Source organism: Phaethon lepturus, unplaced genomic scaffold (assembly GCF_000687285.1).
Source record: "Phaethon lepturus isolate BGI_N335 unplaced genomic scaffold, ASM68728v1 scaffold55616, whole genome shotgun sequence".
Lineage (NCBI taxonomy): Eukaryota > Metazoa > Chordata > Aves > Phaethontiformes > Phaethontidae > Phaethon > Phaethon lepturus.
In genome coordinates, this window is record NW_010545248.1 from 32,417 (window position 1) to 48,477 (window position 16,061).

The window sequence follows — 16,061 nt, forward strand, 5'->3', positions numbered from 1 at the left end:
TTCCTCTGTCCAAGGTCAGACAATGACAGTGGCCAAGGGCTGGTGGAAACAAGTCCTGACTCTTAGCACTGTTTTCATATCTCTGAACTGTGTGGACACTCAGATTGTAGATAGTGTGACTTTCATGCAGGGGTTTAATCCTTTATCCTAGAGAGTTTCAGCTGACTAAAATCTATTGTCCTGTAATTTCCAGACCTCCAACACCTAAAGAGTAGATGATAGTTCACATAAATAAGTTGTAATGCCTTTATTCTACTCTCTTGCATATCCTTTCCCTCCTCCACCATATCTATTCTCTTGATCAAGCTTTCAACACTGTCCCCATTGATTTTTATTTGTTCCCTAGTTAATGCAAGAAACAGCAGCCTCCTTGTCATCCTTGAGCAAACTGAGGGAATTGTGCACAAAAATATAACTGCTTATAAAGTTCTGAGTTGTGATTTATGCCAACACATTGAAGCCTTTGTCTTGCATAACAAAGGACTGGTCTCTGTAAAGAGGTGGCTTCCTTTGTCTGGAGGAATACCTGGCATCTAGTGTTTGCAAATGTTTAAAGGGGGAGGGGTGTTACTACTTTCTAAAGAGTGCTCATGCGTGGATATTTTAGTTGTTTTGAAGAGTCATAATTTGTCTTCTGTGTGTCTGTTTGCAGGTTGCTTGAGCTCCCTTCTGAAGCCTTTAACCCTGCAAACAGCAACTAAACTCTTTGAATAAATACCTTTTAGTTACTAAATTCTAGGAACTACTTAACCTTTTTCCTGCCAACCCTTCAGACCAACTTTCCCCAATAGCCTCAGGAAAATCTGGGGATCTTTCCTGTGATACCCGAAGTTTGTGTATGCCACCTTCTTGTCATTTGTGTCTCACTAGCGTGTTTTTGCAGCAAGTGGAACAGAAGGTGTCATTGATGGAGTTAAAATACTTCTCAGTTTTGGTACATGGGTGAGATCTGTATGCAAGACAGGCTCATGTGCAAGAGTGTAGTGAGGTGGCAATCAGTTCTTCTAAGGAGAATTGGTGAATTTAACTACATAGACTCTGTGATAGAAAACAAACCCTGCAGTATCCTGCTGCACTGCTGGTTTAGTAATCCTGCAGTGCACAGCCAAAACTGGGAAGTCACTGTTCCCTCCACAGAAAATGAAAGGAACTTTGCACACCTGTCACATTCTGTTCTGCCCCCAAATCCATAAAATAGGGACTTTCCTCTGGGCCTGTATTTGCTACAGGTTCATCTCTAAAAGCTGTCTTAAAAATAATCAAGGTGGCTGCAAGGTGGAAAAATCGCTCTACAGAAAAACATGGGTCTATAGTGCTGATTTTTTAGGATGCTCATGTCAAATCTGTGCTTCCATGTAGTGCAGTGATACTTAAGTGAACTTTATATTAGGTTGGTGGTGAGCAGATTAGCTCCAGCAGCATGCAGTTTGGCATGGACTACAGAGCTCTTGAGAAGCTGCTGGTGTGGTCAATACAGCATGCAGCATTGCTGTCGCTATGCTGGAGGTATTCCTGTGAGGTTAAAGCATTGGGTTGGGTGTATTCACATGACTGTCAGTGGGTCCTTTGACAATTATTGTTTAAAAAAAAAACCCACAGCATTCTAAAAAAGCAAAATCATGCTTTTTTAGTGTAGTGTTATCCCTTCTTATAATCTCCTCAGCTTTTCAGGAAAGAAGCAAGAAAGGTCAGAAAATTTTAAAAATAAATTTGTAGAGGAATATTTCGTATTCTCTCATGTAACCCAAACCATCTAGTTTACTTAGTAATACATATTTCACAATAAGCCTCAACAATTCATTTATATCACTCTCTTTTTTAATATCATTAGGGCATGGTTACCTAATATTTTATGATAGTTTTAGGATTAGTTTTAGGGTTACAATGAGGCTGACCCCTTTTTTTAATCAGAATTCTTCATGTCAAAACAATGACTTAACAAAGTATATTGTATTGTTTGCTGTCACTCCTTTCTCAATACTAAATTATCATTTGACCCTCTAAGTGCCTTCCAGTCCAATTCATTAACTCAGCCAGCTGTTTTGACTTTTATCCAATAAAAAAACTAAATACTATCTTCTGTGTCATGGGCAAATTGTCCTTAATGTCTTGTTTTGGCGAGTAGCAGAGTTTCCACTCAGTTTGGCCTCTCAGGAGCACTGTGCAGAGGCCAAAACCTTCACCTGGCCAACACACTCTCAATAATAGCTAATCCTCAGCACCTGCTTGGAGCCTTCTCAATAAGCAATGTTAGTCACCCTCAATTGCAAGCATCAGGCAGCTGACAGAAATGTGTGCAGAGTGGACTGAGCATAGCAAATTAGGAGCCTTTTTTGAGGCAAATGTCTGGTCAGTTGCTTGGCTTGCTCTTTGATTTCCACTGTAGACCAAAGGTCCAGTCAGAAATATCACATCACTTTACTGTACGTTGTTCCACACATTTAAAGGAATAATCAACAGGTTCACCTTTCCAATTTTTTTCAGATGTAGAGATGCTTCAGTCCCAACCAGACACTCCAGTTGCTGGAGGTGAAGTTTCTCTAACTACAAAAGACTCGATGCTCCGCAAGTTTTTAGAAGGTGAGACCTGTTTGGAGAGAGGGATGGCAGTAGCACCGTTAAAGCAATTGAATGGAACTTGAGATTTCACCTTGATCTGTTAAGAATAGGAGCTAAGCCACACTCTTTGATGTGGACAGCTTTGCCTTAGCGGGTATGAGGCACAACAGAAAAAGCACCTTATGAGGTGATTTAACAAATGAGGTTATTTTCTTACCAAAGAGGAGTGATCTCTGGTTCCAGTCCCTGCCTACCAGTGAGTGCAAGCACACAACTGGTATCTATTCAGGAGTGGTTATCTTTTGTCCTTATCTTAATGATGGGAATTAATCATGGTGTCCTGATGAGGATGCAGGCTCCTCTCATGGGCAGAGGCCGAGTATAAAGTAGAGCAGCACAAGCTAATGATGAATTTTAATCTAGGTGCTTTATTCAAAAGTCCATCAATTGAAAATGGCACGCTGGAAAGAGGAAAAGAATGGCCGGCTCACAAACCTATCTACGCTTTGCCTCTGTAGTGCTCCCTCTGCCTTCTCTGACCAAAGCCAGACCGTAGCTCCATGCTATCCCCACTGAGCGTGTTGTCTAAGTGTTGTCTAAGCCTTTTCATGACTCACCAAGTTCCATGGGACACAGGCTCAATTTGTGTGGGTGACCCAGCTGGACTCAGAGCAAGATTAAGTCTGGGGCTCTTAACATCTTGTTCTGATTTCCCTGCCAACACCAATGCTCTGGCAGTCCTATTGCATTGACTTAACTAGGTGTTACAACATCACTAAAGGAAAGTCAGTCTAGTGGTTAGGGTATTCACTTGTGACTTGGTAACACAGTAGGGAGTTAGTCCAGGAGCTCTTAATTCTTTTTGCTAGTATGCAAACAGAGGGAAACTAGCTTTTAAATCAGATATGACAGCATTTGATAATTTTGCAGTCATGTTAGGAGTGAGAACAGAATGGAGATGATGAGGTGGTACAGTGGTGGCTGGGATGTTAATGACTTTATCAAGACCTGTCTTGAAGGGCTTTAGCACATTAAATCACTGCAAAACCTCATGTTTTTGCTTGTGAAATGGCCAGCTTGGTAAGAATGTGGTATGTACTGCATCTGGAGGGATCCAGTGTTCAATGAAATGGCCAGGTTGTTTTTCTTACAAACTCTACTCTGTTGTAGGCAGTAGCATGGATTTGCCAGATTCAGAGGAAGGAGTTTACCAGTGGTATGGTGAAGATGTATACTACTCAGTGGAACAAGATACTTTTCCACAGGAAATGGCTAGCAGACCGCCAGTTCCTGTTCCAAGACCAGAAACCAGCTCTCCCCAGCCAGACAATGAGCTGTACATCTCCAAAAGTGAGTTGGGTACCAAGGCCTAAACTGTAGACTAGTCAACTGTAGAATGTCCTTGACATAGGCTCCAGTTGCTGAATAAACACCAAGAAAATCTACGCATTTCTGAGGCCCCTGGATTATTTGGCTCTGGAGTCTGTCTCACTCTATAAGAGCTGGATTACCTTTGGGATCCAATTCGAAATGTGTTTTTCATCTTCTGCCTACTCTGAAAATGTGGGGATGTAGTATCCTGAGCTCTTGGCCTGAGCTTGCTCTTAATGAAAGCAGTAGGATGACAGACTACCCCCAAATGGTGTAAACAAATCCAACTAAATAGGAAAGATCCTGATACTATAAGGACACAATCAAACTAGTAAATTGAGACATTGCTGCTCTGTAATGGTATCATTCATTCAATAGCATCGGTATCAGACATGCTTCTATACCTCAATACCTCCCTCTGAGGTAGGGTTTAATTGAAAGTGAAGAAAATTGTGCCTCTCAGTTTGCTGAGGTAGTTTTGGAAAGCTTGGTCATATTTCACAAATACGCCATCAAGAACTACCGTAACATGTGGGAGAGTAATTTCAGTGACTCCTCCTTCCCCCCCATGACAAGACTGTGGGGAAAGCATGTCCAAATTTCTCTTAGAGGTGTCTGAGCTAAATTCTTTGAGGCTGGTAGAAGGGGGAGTTCTACTGTACAACTCCTTTTCTTATTTTCTTCAATGGACTTAGTAGGGTAACAGAAGCTGTAATGCAGCATAGAATTGTGTATGCTTCCCATATTCATCCTTGCTGTTTCTGCCTTCATGAGATGCATTTCAGTATCTAAAGAGTGTTTGTTTTACAGTTTTTGCACAGAAAACTCAAAGACCTGAGAATATCTATGTCCCTAGAGGAAGGGTTAAGAAAGGTAAGTCATAAGTTCACCCTGAAAATCTTTCCAGTAATCCAAAAGCAAATTGGCTGAGGAAACTTCATTTGTATGAACTGTGACAGTCTGTTTTACAACGCTCTGGGGATAATAGTCCTATATGAATGACCCAAACTTTCTGACCTTGTATGACGTTGGAAACTTACAACTGCAGAGTGCATCACATACTGTTCATATCCCTTGTCTTGGAGTTTATCTTCAGTCAGGATCATAATGATCATTGAAGTCCTTTTACATGTTGTGACCAGTATTACTTCATGGAGTCGATGTCCTGCTTTTGATCTGCTGGATATAGCCACTGCCTGCTGATCATTATTTCCTGGGGTTTAACCTTTAGTGAACTGCTTGCCATTGATCTCTGCACTTCCAAAACTGTGCCCTTTATTTTTTCACCTCTTATCTCTGTACACTGTCAGAGTGCCAGGAACCAAATCTGAGCTTTTATCTCATGTGTTGGTAACTGCTCTTTATGTCATGACTTGCAAAGACCCAGCATCAGCAGGATGAGGTTTTCACCATTCTGTTTCTGGAGTTACACTGCACAGATGACCTAGGAAGAGTCTAGCTTTGTGGCTGCCAAGGTGAAAGCTCTGTTTTGTGGATTGCTGAGGGGAGAGAAATTTTTGCAGTGAGGACGCAGAGCCCTTTAAGGAGTACATTTTATGCTGTTCACTTAAATTATGTTTTTAAGAACAGAGATTATCCCTGGGACATATTTGCCTACAAGGCTACCTGTCAGATGGGCTTTTAGCTCTGACAAAGAGCAGGATGGCATAAGGATAAAACACCCTTATGGTTAAGGAAACATACAGTCTGTAATACTGATTTTTTTTGCATCTCTGCTATATCAAGAATGCTTGAGTTTCTTTGTAATCAGTGAGGAGGGCACGTGCCACAAGTTCAATAATATTTTTGGTGGTGTTCTTTCTTCAGAGACAATAGTCAGGCCTGTAAGGGACCTGTCTCAATCAAGCGTATATGATCCATTTGCTGGAATGAAAACCCCAGGTCAACGGCAGCTGATCACATTACAGGAGCAAGTGAAAATGGGCATACTCACTGTTGATGAAGCTGTACTTCATTTTAAGGAGTGGCAACTGAACCAGAAAAAGAGATCAGAATCATTCCGGTTCCAGCAGGTACAGGCTTATTCCACTGTTTGAGAAATACAGCTGTCGCTCTAGGTATATGTCACAAGCTGTGTAGTGTCGGTACATTTCTTCCCTGGTTGGAGCAGGGAACACAGTCCACCAGCTAGCAGAGTTCTCTCCTGACACTGAGGGGCTGTTCCCATGCAGCAGCAAGGAGGTAGCTGTTTTACAGATCTGTTTGTCTTGCAGTAGTATTGTTAGTTTTTGGAGATCTGTACGTTAGGATTAGGGCCAAATCCAGTTGGCTAAATTACCTTTTTAGAGGTCACGTAGCACCTACCTGCTGGCAGGAGACTTCTGTGATGAACATTTAGCTTGTCAGTTCTCATCCATTTCAGATCAGTGAAGATGCAGTGTCCCAGAGGGTGTATTAGCTTTAAAGTCCGATCTTGTAGATGTCATAGTGTAAAATTTCCATTAAGTTGGAGTGGGGTTCCCTCTTTTAAACCACTGCCTGCTTCTTTTGGAGCCTTTTGTTCATGCTGCAGCAGCCTGCTGTCACACTTGAGGTGTTGGTCTCTGGTGTATGACACTGTTTTGGGAGTTGTCAGAACAAAGGCAAGACTCTTTTCCTCCTGATTCTCACTTGGAAGGGCTCTTGCTACCCAGAAAGAGTCAGAGGAATCCTTTCTGTCAAAGAACGCAGTGCTACTTTGGTAGATGTCTGTAGCAGAGATGAAGTGGCATGTTCTCTGCCCAATCCCATGAGCAGCTTTCAAAGTTTCTGCTCCAGACCTTGCCTCATGGTACAGCAATTGGTCCATCTGCTTTTTCACATTTTCAGGGGTTTCCTCCTGTTACATATGTACATACTTCCCTGCTGGAAAAGTTGTCTTTTTTTTTTTTTCTCCCCACCTTTCCTTACCGTAAGGTGCAGTATGCTGCCACACAATAGTGAAGAGCCTTTGCTCCCAGTTACATTTCCAGGCATCCCCTCTTGCTTCAGCGAGGACATCCTGAATTCTTTCTGAATTGTCCTCACATTGTGGGATATGTGGCAGCCTCCTCTGCCCCTGCAGTCAGAATTATCTGTTCATTAGCACAGAAAGGACCGTGCAGTTAGTTGAATGTGGGTCTTGTTTCTATGCCAGTGTCACGGTGGAAACAGAAAATACAGGGAGTTCTAAACCAAATGTGCTGCTTATCTGCAACTGCCAGTGAGTCTGTGAACTTGACCTTACATCACAATGAACATCTGAAAAATCTTGGCTTCTGAAAGGCATGCATGGATTTCTGAAGGGAATATATTAAACCTGTTGACATGGTTTGGACTTCAGCCAGATGTAGCAGGCTTTGTTACAGCTTGGTTGCAAAGTTAGATGAAATATAGCATAGGTATTGTCCGAAAGCTGCTCATCCTCCTTTATCCAAAGCCCTGAGAAGAATATCTTGTGATGTTTTTAGGAAAATTTGAAACGGCTACGAGACAGCATAACAAGGAGGCAAATGGAGAAGCAAAAAAAAGACAAAAGTGCAGGTAACAGTCTCTGATTCTGATATTCTCTGGTAGTGAAACAGCTAACAATATTAATAGGCACTTCAGGCAGAAATGTCTCTGTGTGTATTGTAGTTATGCGATCGATGTCTTAAGATTCACAACCATGTGCCTGTTGGCAAAAACATAGGGAAGTTGCTTTACTCCTCACTTTCCTAGACTGAGGAAAGGATGCTCACATCTGTGGAGTGAATCTTAATTCATGCACAGTTATGATCGCCCTTACGTGATTGTGTTTAACTTTGTTCTGGGGTGCAAAGCTGTCTCTCAGAGGCTATACTTGCATAGACCCTTCTGAGTTTGTTAATTTTCCTTTCCAGATTTGGAAATTACAGTACCCATTCGACATTCTCATAATACTTTGGGGAAACCAGAATGTGGAATATATGAATATGCCCCGAGGAAAAACATTTTCCCACCAAAAAAGGAGTTAAAGCGAGGAGACTGGAAAACAGAAAGCACATCCAGCACAACAAGTAAGCAAACCCTGAGTGTCACCCTCTCTACAGAAAAGCTGGGTGGAAAACACTTCCCCAGCCTGACTCTGGAGTCAGCTCAGGGGACAGTTCCTGAATCACAGTACTGACACCACTACCCCAAACCCTGCATGCTTCAAGCTGGCTGTTCTCAAAACTAAAAGCAACTCCAGGTACATCAAGTGGTTTGGGCATCTTGTGTCTGCATTTCTGCAGGAGGAGAACCTGAAAGCTGAGCGAAAGATTCCCTTGAGCTTTTTTGGGGAAGGCATATCACCTGTCTTCAAAGTAGATGGCAGCTGCTTCCTTAGAAAAAAGGATGCTCCCTTGCTGTGACTCTCAGCCAGCAGTGTGCTCTTCTGGTCTGAAGGGTATAGTTATATTGCAGGCTGGGAACCAGTCTCTACGTGTCATTTCCCTAATTTTTGTAGATAAAGGACAGCATTTTTTGTAACTGTGGGACCTCTTGAGTGACTTGGACAGCCTGCACATTTTTATTATCTTTGGTTTTTATTAGGTTTAATTTGTGCAGATTAAATCCCTGCATTCTCGCTGTTACTGCAGACTGAGCAAGTCTTACAGAAATCATTAAGATCATTTTGGTCCTCTGAAAGAAAAACTGAGCCCCAGTGAGGTTACTACCTTTGTGGCTCTTGGCAAGATGTAGCTGGCACAAATCCAGACTAGGTGTCAGAAGCAGCTGACTGAGCCAGTAACTTGCATATAAGCGGTTGTGAGAGAAATGTTAATGAGCCTGCAGAGTTCACTGTGTGCAGCTGGGCTCTCTTTCACATGGCATGATTGTGAGAATGGACCCTAACATAGTATTTAGCACTCCTAAGTGCTGCTGTTTGTACCAGCTGATAATGAGAGTTACCTCACCAAGGCTAGGGAGGGACTGCGTCTTACGAGAAAACCTCTCTAGCCTCCATTTCAGCATGTAGTTTTCCGAACATTAGTGTCCCAGTATTGCACAGCCCTATAGAACACTCTGTATTGATGACTGAAACCAGCCATCATGTTTGTGAGTTGCTGTCCCCTTCAGAGATGGTATGACTGATTGCAAAAACACTCCATGCTCTGAGTCCATGCAAGTTAAATGGTTTTGCATAAATGATTGCTGAAGGTTGGTTGAACAAGCTTGTCATTTTTAGCTCTGAAATAGACTAGGAAACATCGCTGTGATAAGGATCGTTGTGAGAGGAGGTGGTAAACAGCTATTGGGAATAATAATCACTCGAGCAGTCACTTATTCCAGGAATGAACGTGTGACAGTGCTGAGCGCCATCTACCTCCACAGAGTTATTAAGGACACAGGGACTGATAATTTAAATATGTATAAACGTTGAGTGTGTAACACTTGTGAAAATACTTACCTGACTTGCCAGCTAATATTGGCACTGTATCCTTTCAGTTAGATTATGGTTGTGAGTATTTAACTAAAAGCTTGGACCTAGATAGGGCAGAAATCTGCTAGAAAGAAAGCAAAACTGGATCGTTTGGCCCTGTGGTCTGTGTTGTATGAAGTGCCATTGCTTGGATCCTGAACATGTGAAAAATAACAGTGGAAATAAATTAATCTAAACAAGGATTAAACGATGTGTGCAAGAGGTAAGCATGAGGTTAGAAAGAGTCCCGAGTTTGTGATTTGCAGTTAAATTACCAAGATTTAATAATCAGTCTGTTTTCTCTTGCTTACTGACTCCAGGTAGTGCAAGTAACCGCTCCAGCACTCGGAGCATATTGAGTGTCAGCAGTGGGATGGAAGGGGACAGTGAGGTAAGCTCTCGCCTCTGCTATATACTGGTCCACTATTCTTAAGTACATGGCTTTGTTTTCATGGAAAAGAAATGGAGCTCAGGGATAGTATTGAATTTGCAGAAATCGCAAAATGTAGCCGCTTCTGTTGTGAAGCTAACAAGAACCAAATTCTGCTGGTTTGTAACCTCTTTTCTTCATTTTGTAGGACAATGAAGTCCCAGAAACAACTAGAAGCCGCAGCCCAATTGCCCACCAAGCAGAGAGGCTGCCTTTCCCAGAAAGGCCCCCCAGAGTGCCTCCTCGAGGTGCAAGCAGGTAAAGCTAAAACGCAGCTCAAACATGAGCTTTCAGTGAATCAATATTGAAGCCTTGGTCAGAAAGCAAGGCAGGAAGCGAATGTGTCTTTCAACAAAATTTACCAGACTATCATCTATAAACACACACTGTTAGGAATTGTAAGATCCTTCTTTCTCCTTTGTAATACCTGATGGAATTGGTTTCCCAGTTGGTAAGATGCATATTGCAATGCTGTTACTGCGAGGGGCAGCACTATTGAAGCACACAGCGCTTGCCATAATAAGACTGAACCAAGTGGAGTAGCATCCTGCCCCTGACCTGATCCTCCTGAGAAGATCCTCTTAGAACATACAAAGTGTAGTGGAGAGGGAATTCCCTTTTGGCATTCCCTTGGACTTTTTTTCTTTTTTCTTTTTATAAATTTCAGATTTCTCCAAAGTACACTTGTTTATACACGTATGATTGGCCTCAAAGTAAGAACTGTACTAGTTTTATAAAAGGTGTTGAGGGTTTTTGCCTTGATTTGATCAGACCACCACAAACTTAAGTAACTTGTAAACGTTCCTTTAGTCCAACCAGTGCAAGTCTATGAAGTCCAGGGCCCAGAGGCTTATCTAGGTATACATGCTAATAAAATTCTCCAACTATTACAATACTAGTTACTACTGTGTGAGTGCAGTAAGTTCTGAATGTTGGCTTGGCTCTGGCAAGAATATAGCTGGAGTTTATCTGTAGTTAGTTTGAAAAAAAGATTTTGAATCTTTTTATCTCTTCCTATTGCTTTTCATCTAATTTTCAGGAGAAAGCTACTATACTGTCAAAGTTTTACTCCAACGAAGTATTATAGCATCTCTTTCCAGTAATAGTAGAATTACTGCAGCTGAAGAGCAGAAGAAATAACTTGGACAGAAACAGGGCTGTGGCACCTTGGCATCTGCTCTGTTACTGAAACACTAATAGCGTGTTTTTCTTCTTGTATGGCTATTGCTTGTACAGTATTCTTAGATACGATGTTATTGCATGCAATGTGTTGTTCCAGAACCCTATTCTCAACTGTTTTTTTAATGCATTTGTATTCTCTGTCTTTTTATAGGCCTGTAAGCTGTGAAGGCTTTTATCCTCCACCTGTGCCCCCAAGAGGTCGCTGAATCTCTCAACATCTGTGGAATATGAGATTTTTTCTGTTTGTATGTGTGTTTGTACAGATACTTTGGGGTTGTCTTAAATTATTTATAAGTGGGAGCCAAATGTTTTCTTCCCCTTCCTCCTCCCTAAAGCTCTGGTGACTTTTCCCCTGATTTTCACTGAGACTTCTTAGCCTTCTATAACTTTTTTCTTGGAAGAATTTTGGGACTTCAAGAAAACGTATCATGACTGGGAAGGAGAATGCTGATGTGTGTCTTGGCAGCCCTGCACCAACATGAAGTTTCCCTTTGACCAAGAAAGAACACGTCCTTTTAGAAACTAAATCCTGAGAAGCGTTGTTACCAAAACCCTCGATAAAACCTACAAGGGCTTGACTGGAAAACATGCTTGAAAAAGTAAAGAAAATAATTTGTTCAAAGACTTTGTTTGAAGAACAGTCCTTACAGCAGGAGCAGGCGAATGTTCTGCTGTTTGGTATAACATTTTGGGTATGGACATACTGATCTTTCAGAAGGTGTAGAATCTCCCTCCAGCAATCATTAAACCATGGGAAGATGAGAAGTTGTCTTTATTCAAGAATGTATTTAGCATACAGCCTTGAAAACGCCTTTTCCTTTCCCCTTCCCTCCGTGAAGAGAACAGACATTAACAAGGTGTTGTGTGTGCTGCATTTACCATGAAAATTCCCAAGGCAGCTCGTAAGGGACCTGCTGTATCACAAAACAACTGTACTTAAAACTTTTTTTGGTAGGGAGTGGGTATGTTGTTAGTTGAAATCACATGACTGACCTCTCAGAGGAAGGAATTGGCAGCAATGCTGTGTTCTGTATCTCTTACATGTGTTCACTGTAGAAGCAATATGAAGGTGTTTCACTTCATGCTCTGGAATAGTATAGCGAGTCTCCAATTAGAAATGCACACACCTCACAAATACCAGCTGTGTAGTTAGGCTGCTGCAGTGGAAACAGGCACCCTGGGAGCTGGACTCTGCTTGCTCTACTCTTCCTTTCTAGGGATGTGAATCTGCAACAGCTGTGTCCAGCCTTTTTTCTGCCTGAAGGCTTACAAATGTAAGGAGAGCTTCCTGGTTTGGCTCTCTGTGTTCCAAATGCAGAAAGCATGTAAAGCAGAAATTAATTCTGATTCCTCATCTCAAGGGACTCACAGAATCACACAGCATCACTAAGGTTGGAAAGGACCTTCAAGATCATAAACTCCAACCAATAATCCAGCACCTCCACGTTCCCTAAACCATGTCTTGAAGTGCCACATCCACTCATTTTTTGAACACTTCCAGCGATGGCGACTCCAACACCTCCCTGGGCAGCCTGTTCCAATGCCTGACCACCCTCTCGGTGAAGAAATTTTTCCTAATATCCAATCTAAACCTCCCCTGGTGCAACTTGAGGCCATTTCCTCTCGTCCTATCGCTGGTTACTTGAGAGAAGAGACCAGCACTCTCATCGCCACAACCCCCTTTCACGTAGTTGTAGAGAGCGATAAGGTCTCACCTCAGCCTCCTCTTCTCCAGACTAAACAACCCAGTTCCCTCAGCTGCTCCTCGTAAGACTTGTACTCCAGACCCCTCAGCAGCTTTGTTGCCCTTCTCTGGACACGCTCCAGCACCTTAATGTCCTTCGTGTAGTGAGGGGCCCAAAACTGAACACTACTCGAATGATGGAAGTGAGGTGGTGGTGTTTGGTTTGGGGTTTTTTTTGTTTTTTAATCCATGCCCTGCAAACTTCTGTCTCTATCCTGTCCCTTGGGGGACAAGTATAGGACTCTGGATGTCCATGAGTAACACAGATGGGAATTCTGCAAGGTGACATTCAGGGTAGAGAATTAAGCGTCATTATCTACTTGGTTTTCAAGCCATTCACCCTCTTCCAGCCCTGAGAGAGACATAGATACATCTGTATTAGGAGATCATTCAGGTACAGGTAGGACATGTAAAGCTTCTGTCTGGTCATATAAGCTCCCCTTAGTCTGTAAGAGAGCAGGTGATAAAGAGTTGCAGCTCCTTTCTCTTGCAGGGTGGCAAAGATAATGTGCAGACCTGCAGGAGTGACAGATGGCAACTGTTGACTCAGCCAGCACTGAGTGAAGATGGAGAAGCTCCTGCCACTCTCAGAGATATAGGCAAAAGCTAAATATCATCTACACATTAAACTCACAGGGAATGACTCCAAGTGCAGTTCATTAGCCTCTCCTTTTGACGACAGAGTGATACAGGTGGTGTGCTGCAGGCCTATAGCTAGAGGTGACCCTTTTTTTTTCTTTTTTTTTAAAGGACCTCAGTGCCTTCTCTAGTAACTGTGACAGTACAGGGTCTCACTGACAGCTTGCTTTTGGTTCACAGTAGCCAGGGGAATGGTGAGGTGGGAGCTGCCTTGCCATGCTCTTCTCGGAATCGAACAAAGTTCCCAGCACTATTCAGTCAGACTGGAAGCAGGGAAGGAGCTTTTGGTGCTGAAATGAGGAAAATGGCAGCATGGGTAAGTGAAGGAAACAGGGGTAAAAGAAATAAACTAGAAGAGGAAATTCAACAGCTTGATTGTCTTCAGCTGTCATACATGCTTTGGTTTGCACACAGCTCCCTGGTCTTGCTCAAAAGCTGCAGCTGTGCTCCAGAGCTTGGAGCTGTGATGTGATAAGAGGAATTAATCTACTTCCACATCTTCCAGGCACAACATAAGGTAGAAATGTAGGATGTGGGGAAAACTCTAACAAGGCAGGAAGGGAAGAGCAAAATATGAAAGTGTGGCATGCAGATTTCCTTTTAAAGCTGTTGGACTGAAGCAGCCCAGGGATGTGTCTTCCCCAGCTAATTTTTAATTCTATACCCCCTGCATGTGATAGCCAAATGCCTTCTGTGGGAGGGGTTTATCTGAACTGTATCTGAGTGTTTGCCTTTGCACAATCCTAATAACATGGCTGTGAACTGGATTTTTATTGCTAGTACCGCAGTGAGATGGCTTATATCTGCATTGCTGAAAAGTAGCTCATAAGTAGCTTTTCAGTCCCTCTCCGACTTGTGGCTTAGATACTTCCTTAGTCTGACCTGATCTATCACACAAAACCAAATGCGAGTGGGGCTCTGGTTTGGAGGAGGGGTGAGCTGGGACAGGTGGAGCTGAGTAATATTATAAATGCACTCTGTTCAGGCCCCTTCTGCACTGTGTAAATCAAAGATGTAGCTGTAGTCTCAGGTGTTCCCTTCTCACTTCTCCTGGATTAGTTAGGGATCTCACTGGTCAGCAATCACAGCAAAACTATCACTCGATCAAGGAGAAAAGGAATAGCAGTAAAATGGCTTCACTGTTAAATGCAGGTAAACAGTTGGGATGCAGGCATGACTTTCATGTCTCTTGCAGGCCAGCAGAGGTGCACCTTCTTAGCTGCCAGAATGTGTGTTCCACATTGGTCTTGTTTCATTTAGTGCCTTTAATCCTCTTATGGCTCAGCGTATGGAGCCCTTGTATGCATAGATTCCAGTTGTGCTGCTGAGCATGTGGTGTGTATTGCTTCCACCCGAGATCGGAAGCGCACTGACACTGAAGCTCAGAAGAGACCAGAGAAGAAAACTGCATGTGACCAGATTGTTGGTTACTCAAGAATGCGCTTGGGGTGGAGAGGAGGAACGAAGTGTGTTTCTGTTGAACATTACAGCTCAAGGACTGAGCAGATAATCAAATTGCCGGTGAAAAGTAAATGGCCTGGCAACCTGTAGGGGCATTGACCAATCCACCAAGCTCAGGTGGCAGCTGGCTGGCCTGGGGACAGTGTTTGCTCTTTGTAAAGCATGCCTCACAAAACGCGCTGCAGCAGATGGCTCTGGCTGGCCCTGCTGTTGACTGAGAGGCTTAAGTATTGAATAAACTGAAGATGTTGAAGCCTCCTCTCTCTGTATCCCAAGGGTAAGCTACTCGCTGTTTTGGACTGAGGTGCAACAACTAGAAAGAAACATACAGTGTTATCAAAGCTGTCTAGGTTTGTTGTTTTTTTGTTTTGGTGGGTTTTGTGGTTTGTTTTTTTGTTTGTTTTGTTTTGTTACTATAAACAGGGGTTTTGAATGGGTTTTGACAAGTACCTCTCTCCACAGAGACCTTGCTTCTACTGAAACAGGCAGGAAATTGCAAACGTACTATCTGGAAAAGGCTTCGTATAAATGTAGCTTCCTAAAATACGTTCAGGGAAGGTAGATGGCATGTGTAAGACCACAAGGGGAAAAGCTTTTAGTATCAGTGTGGTGGTCAGTGGTAAAAAGGGAAATCTGTTTTCGCATCACTCCTACAAGGCATAGATTGCATGTAACAGCACAGAGCAGCTCCTGCATGCAGGTCATGGCCTTCACTGTCTATTTATTTGTTGGCTTATGCAATATTTGTGAAGATCGTGTAGGTAGCCCCAGTTGTTTTTGTTTTTTTTTTAATATTATGCCTGATAGCCTCTGAAAATTGTTTTTGTATTTGTTCAGTTTAAAAATTGTATGATCAATTAATGCTTAATACCGTGAGCTTTTTGGCTTGGGGCTTGTTTTGTTTTTACTTGGGAGGTTTTCAGGCTTTATTTTACCCAGTATCGACAGAAAACTTGCCACTTGTTACGTTTGGGTGCAGTTTTGCCGCCTCAGCACCTGCCTCTCAGCGAGGTGCGGCGCTTTGCACTTCAGCGTTCATCAGTTTGTTCCGCTTGGGCAAGTGCTGTGGAAAAAGGGCCGCTTATTTTTGAGGGTACTTGCACGCAGCCCTCTGTCACGTTGTTCTCAATTTTAGATTATTTCGTTGACCGATACGTTATGCTTTTAATCAATTACCAAATAATTCCGCCAATTAAAAAAGGCCGTACTGCCTTACCCGCCCGCGCTGCCTGGGCACGTCGGCTCCCGGCTGCCCTCCCTCTCTTTCCGCA

The 16,061-nt window shown here is 42.8% G+C and overlaps 1 protein-coding gene across 1 annotated transcript in view; it reads left to right on the plus strand.

The window, feature by feature from the left end:
- Positions 1-11,466, plus strand: part of PIK3AP1 (phosphoinositide-3-kinase adaptor protein 1) — a 25,778-nt gene extending 14,312 nt beyond the window's left edge. Inside the window, exons 8-16 of the mRNA XM_010288880.1 lie at positions 2,485-2,580; positions 3,730-3,909; positions 4,741-4,803; positions 5,758-5,963; positions 7,380-7,452; positions 7,791-7,946; positions 9,655-9,725; positions 9,913-10,022; positions 11,098-11,466. Of these exons, the coding sequence (XP_010287182.1) occupies positions 2,485-2,580; positions 3,730-3,909; positions 4,741-4,803; positions 5,758-5,963; positions 7,380-7,452; positions 7,791-7,946; positions 9,655-9,725; positions 9,913-10,022; positions 11,098-11,152 (1,010 nt within the window). The 3' untranslated portion in view covers positions 11,153-11,466. The remainder of the gene's footprint in view (positions 1-2,484; positions 2,581-3,729; positions 3,910-4,740; positions 4,804-5,757; positions 5,964-7,379; positions 7,453-7,790; positions 7,947-9,654; positions 9,726-9,912; positions 10,023-11,097) is intronic.
- The last annotated feature ends 4,595 nt before the right edge of the window (positions 11,467-16,061 follow it).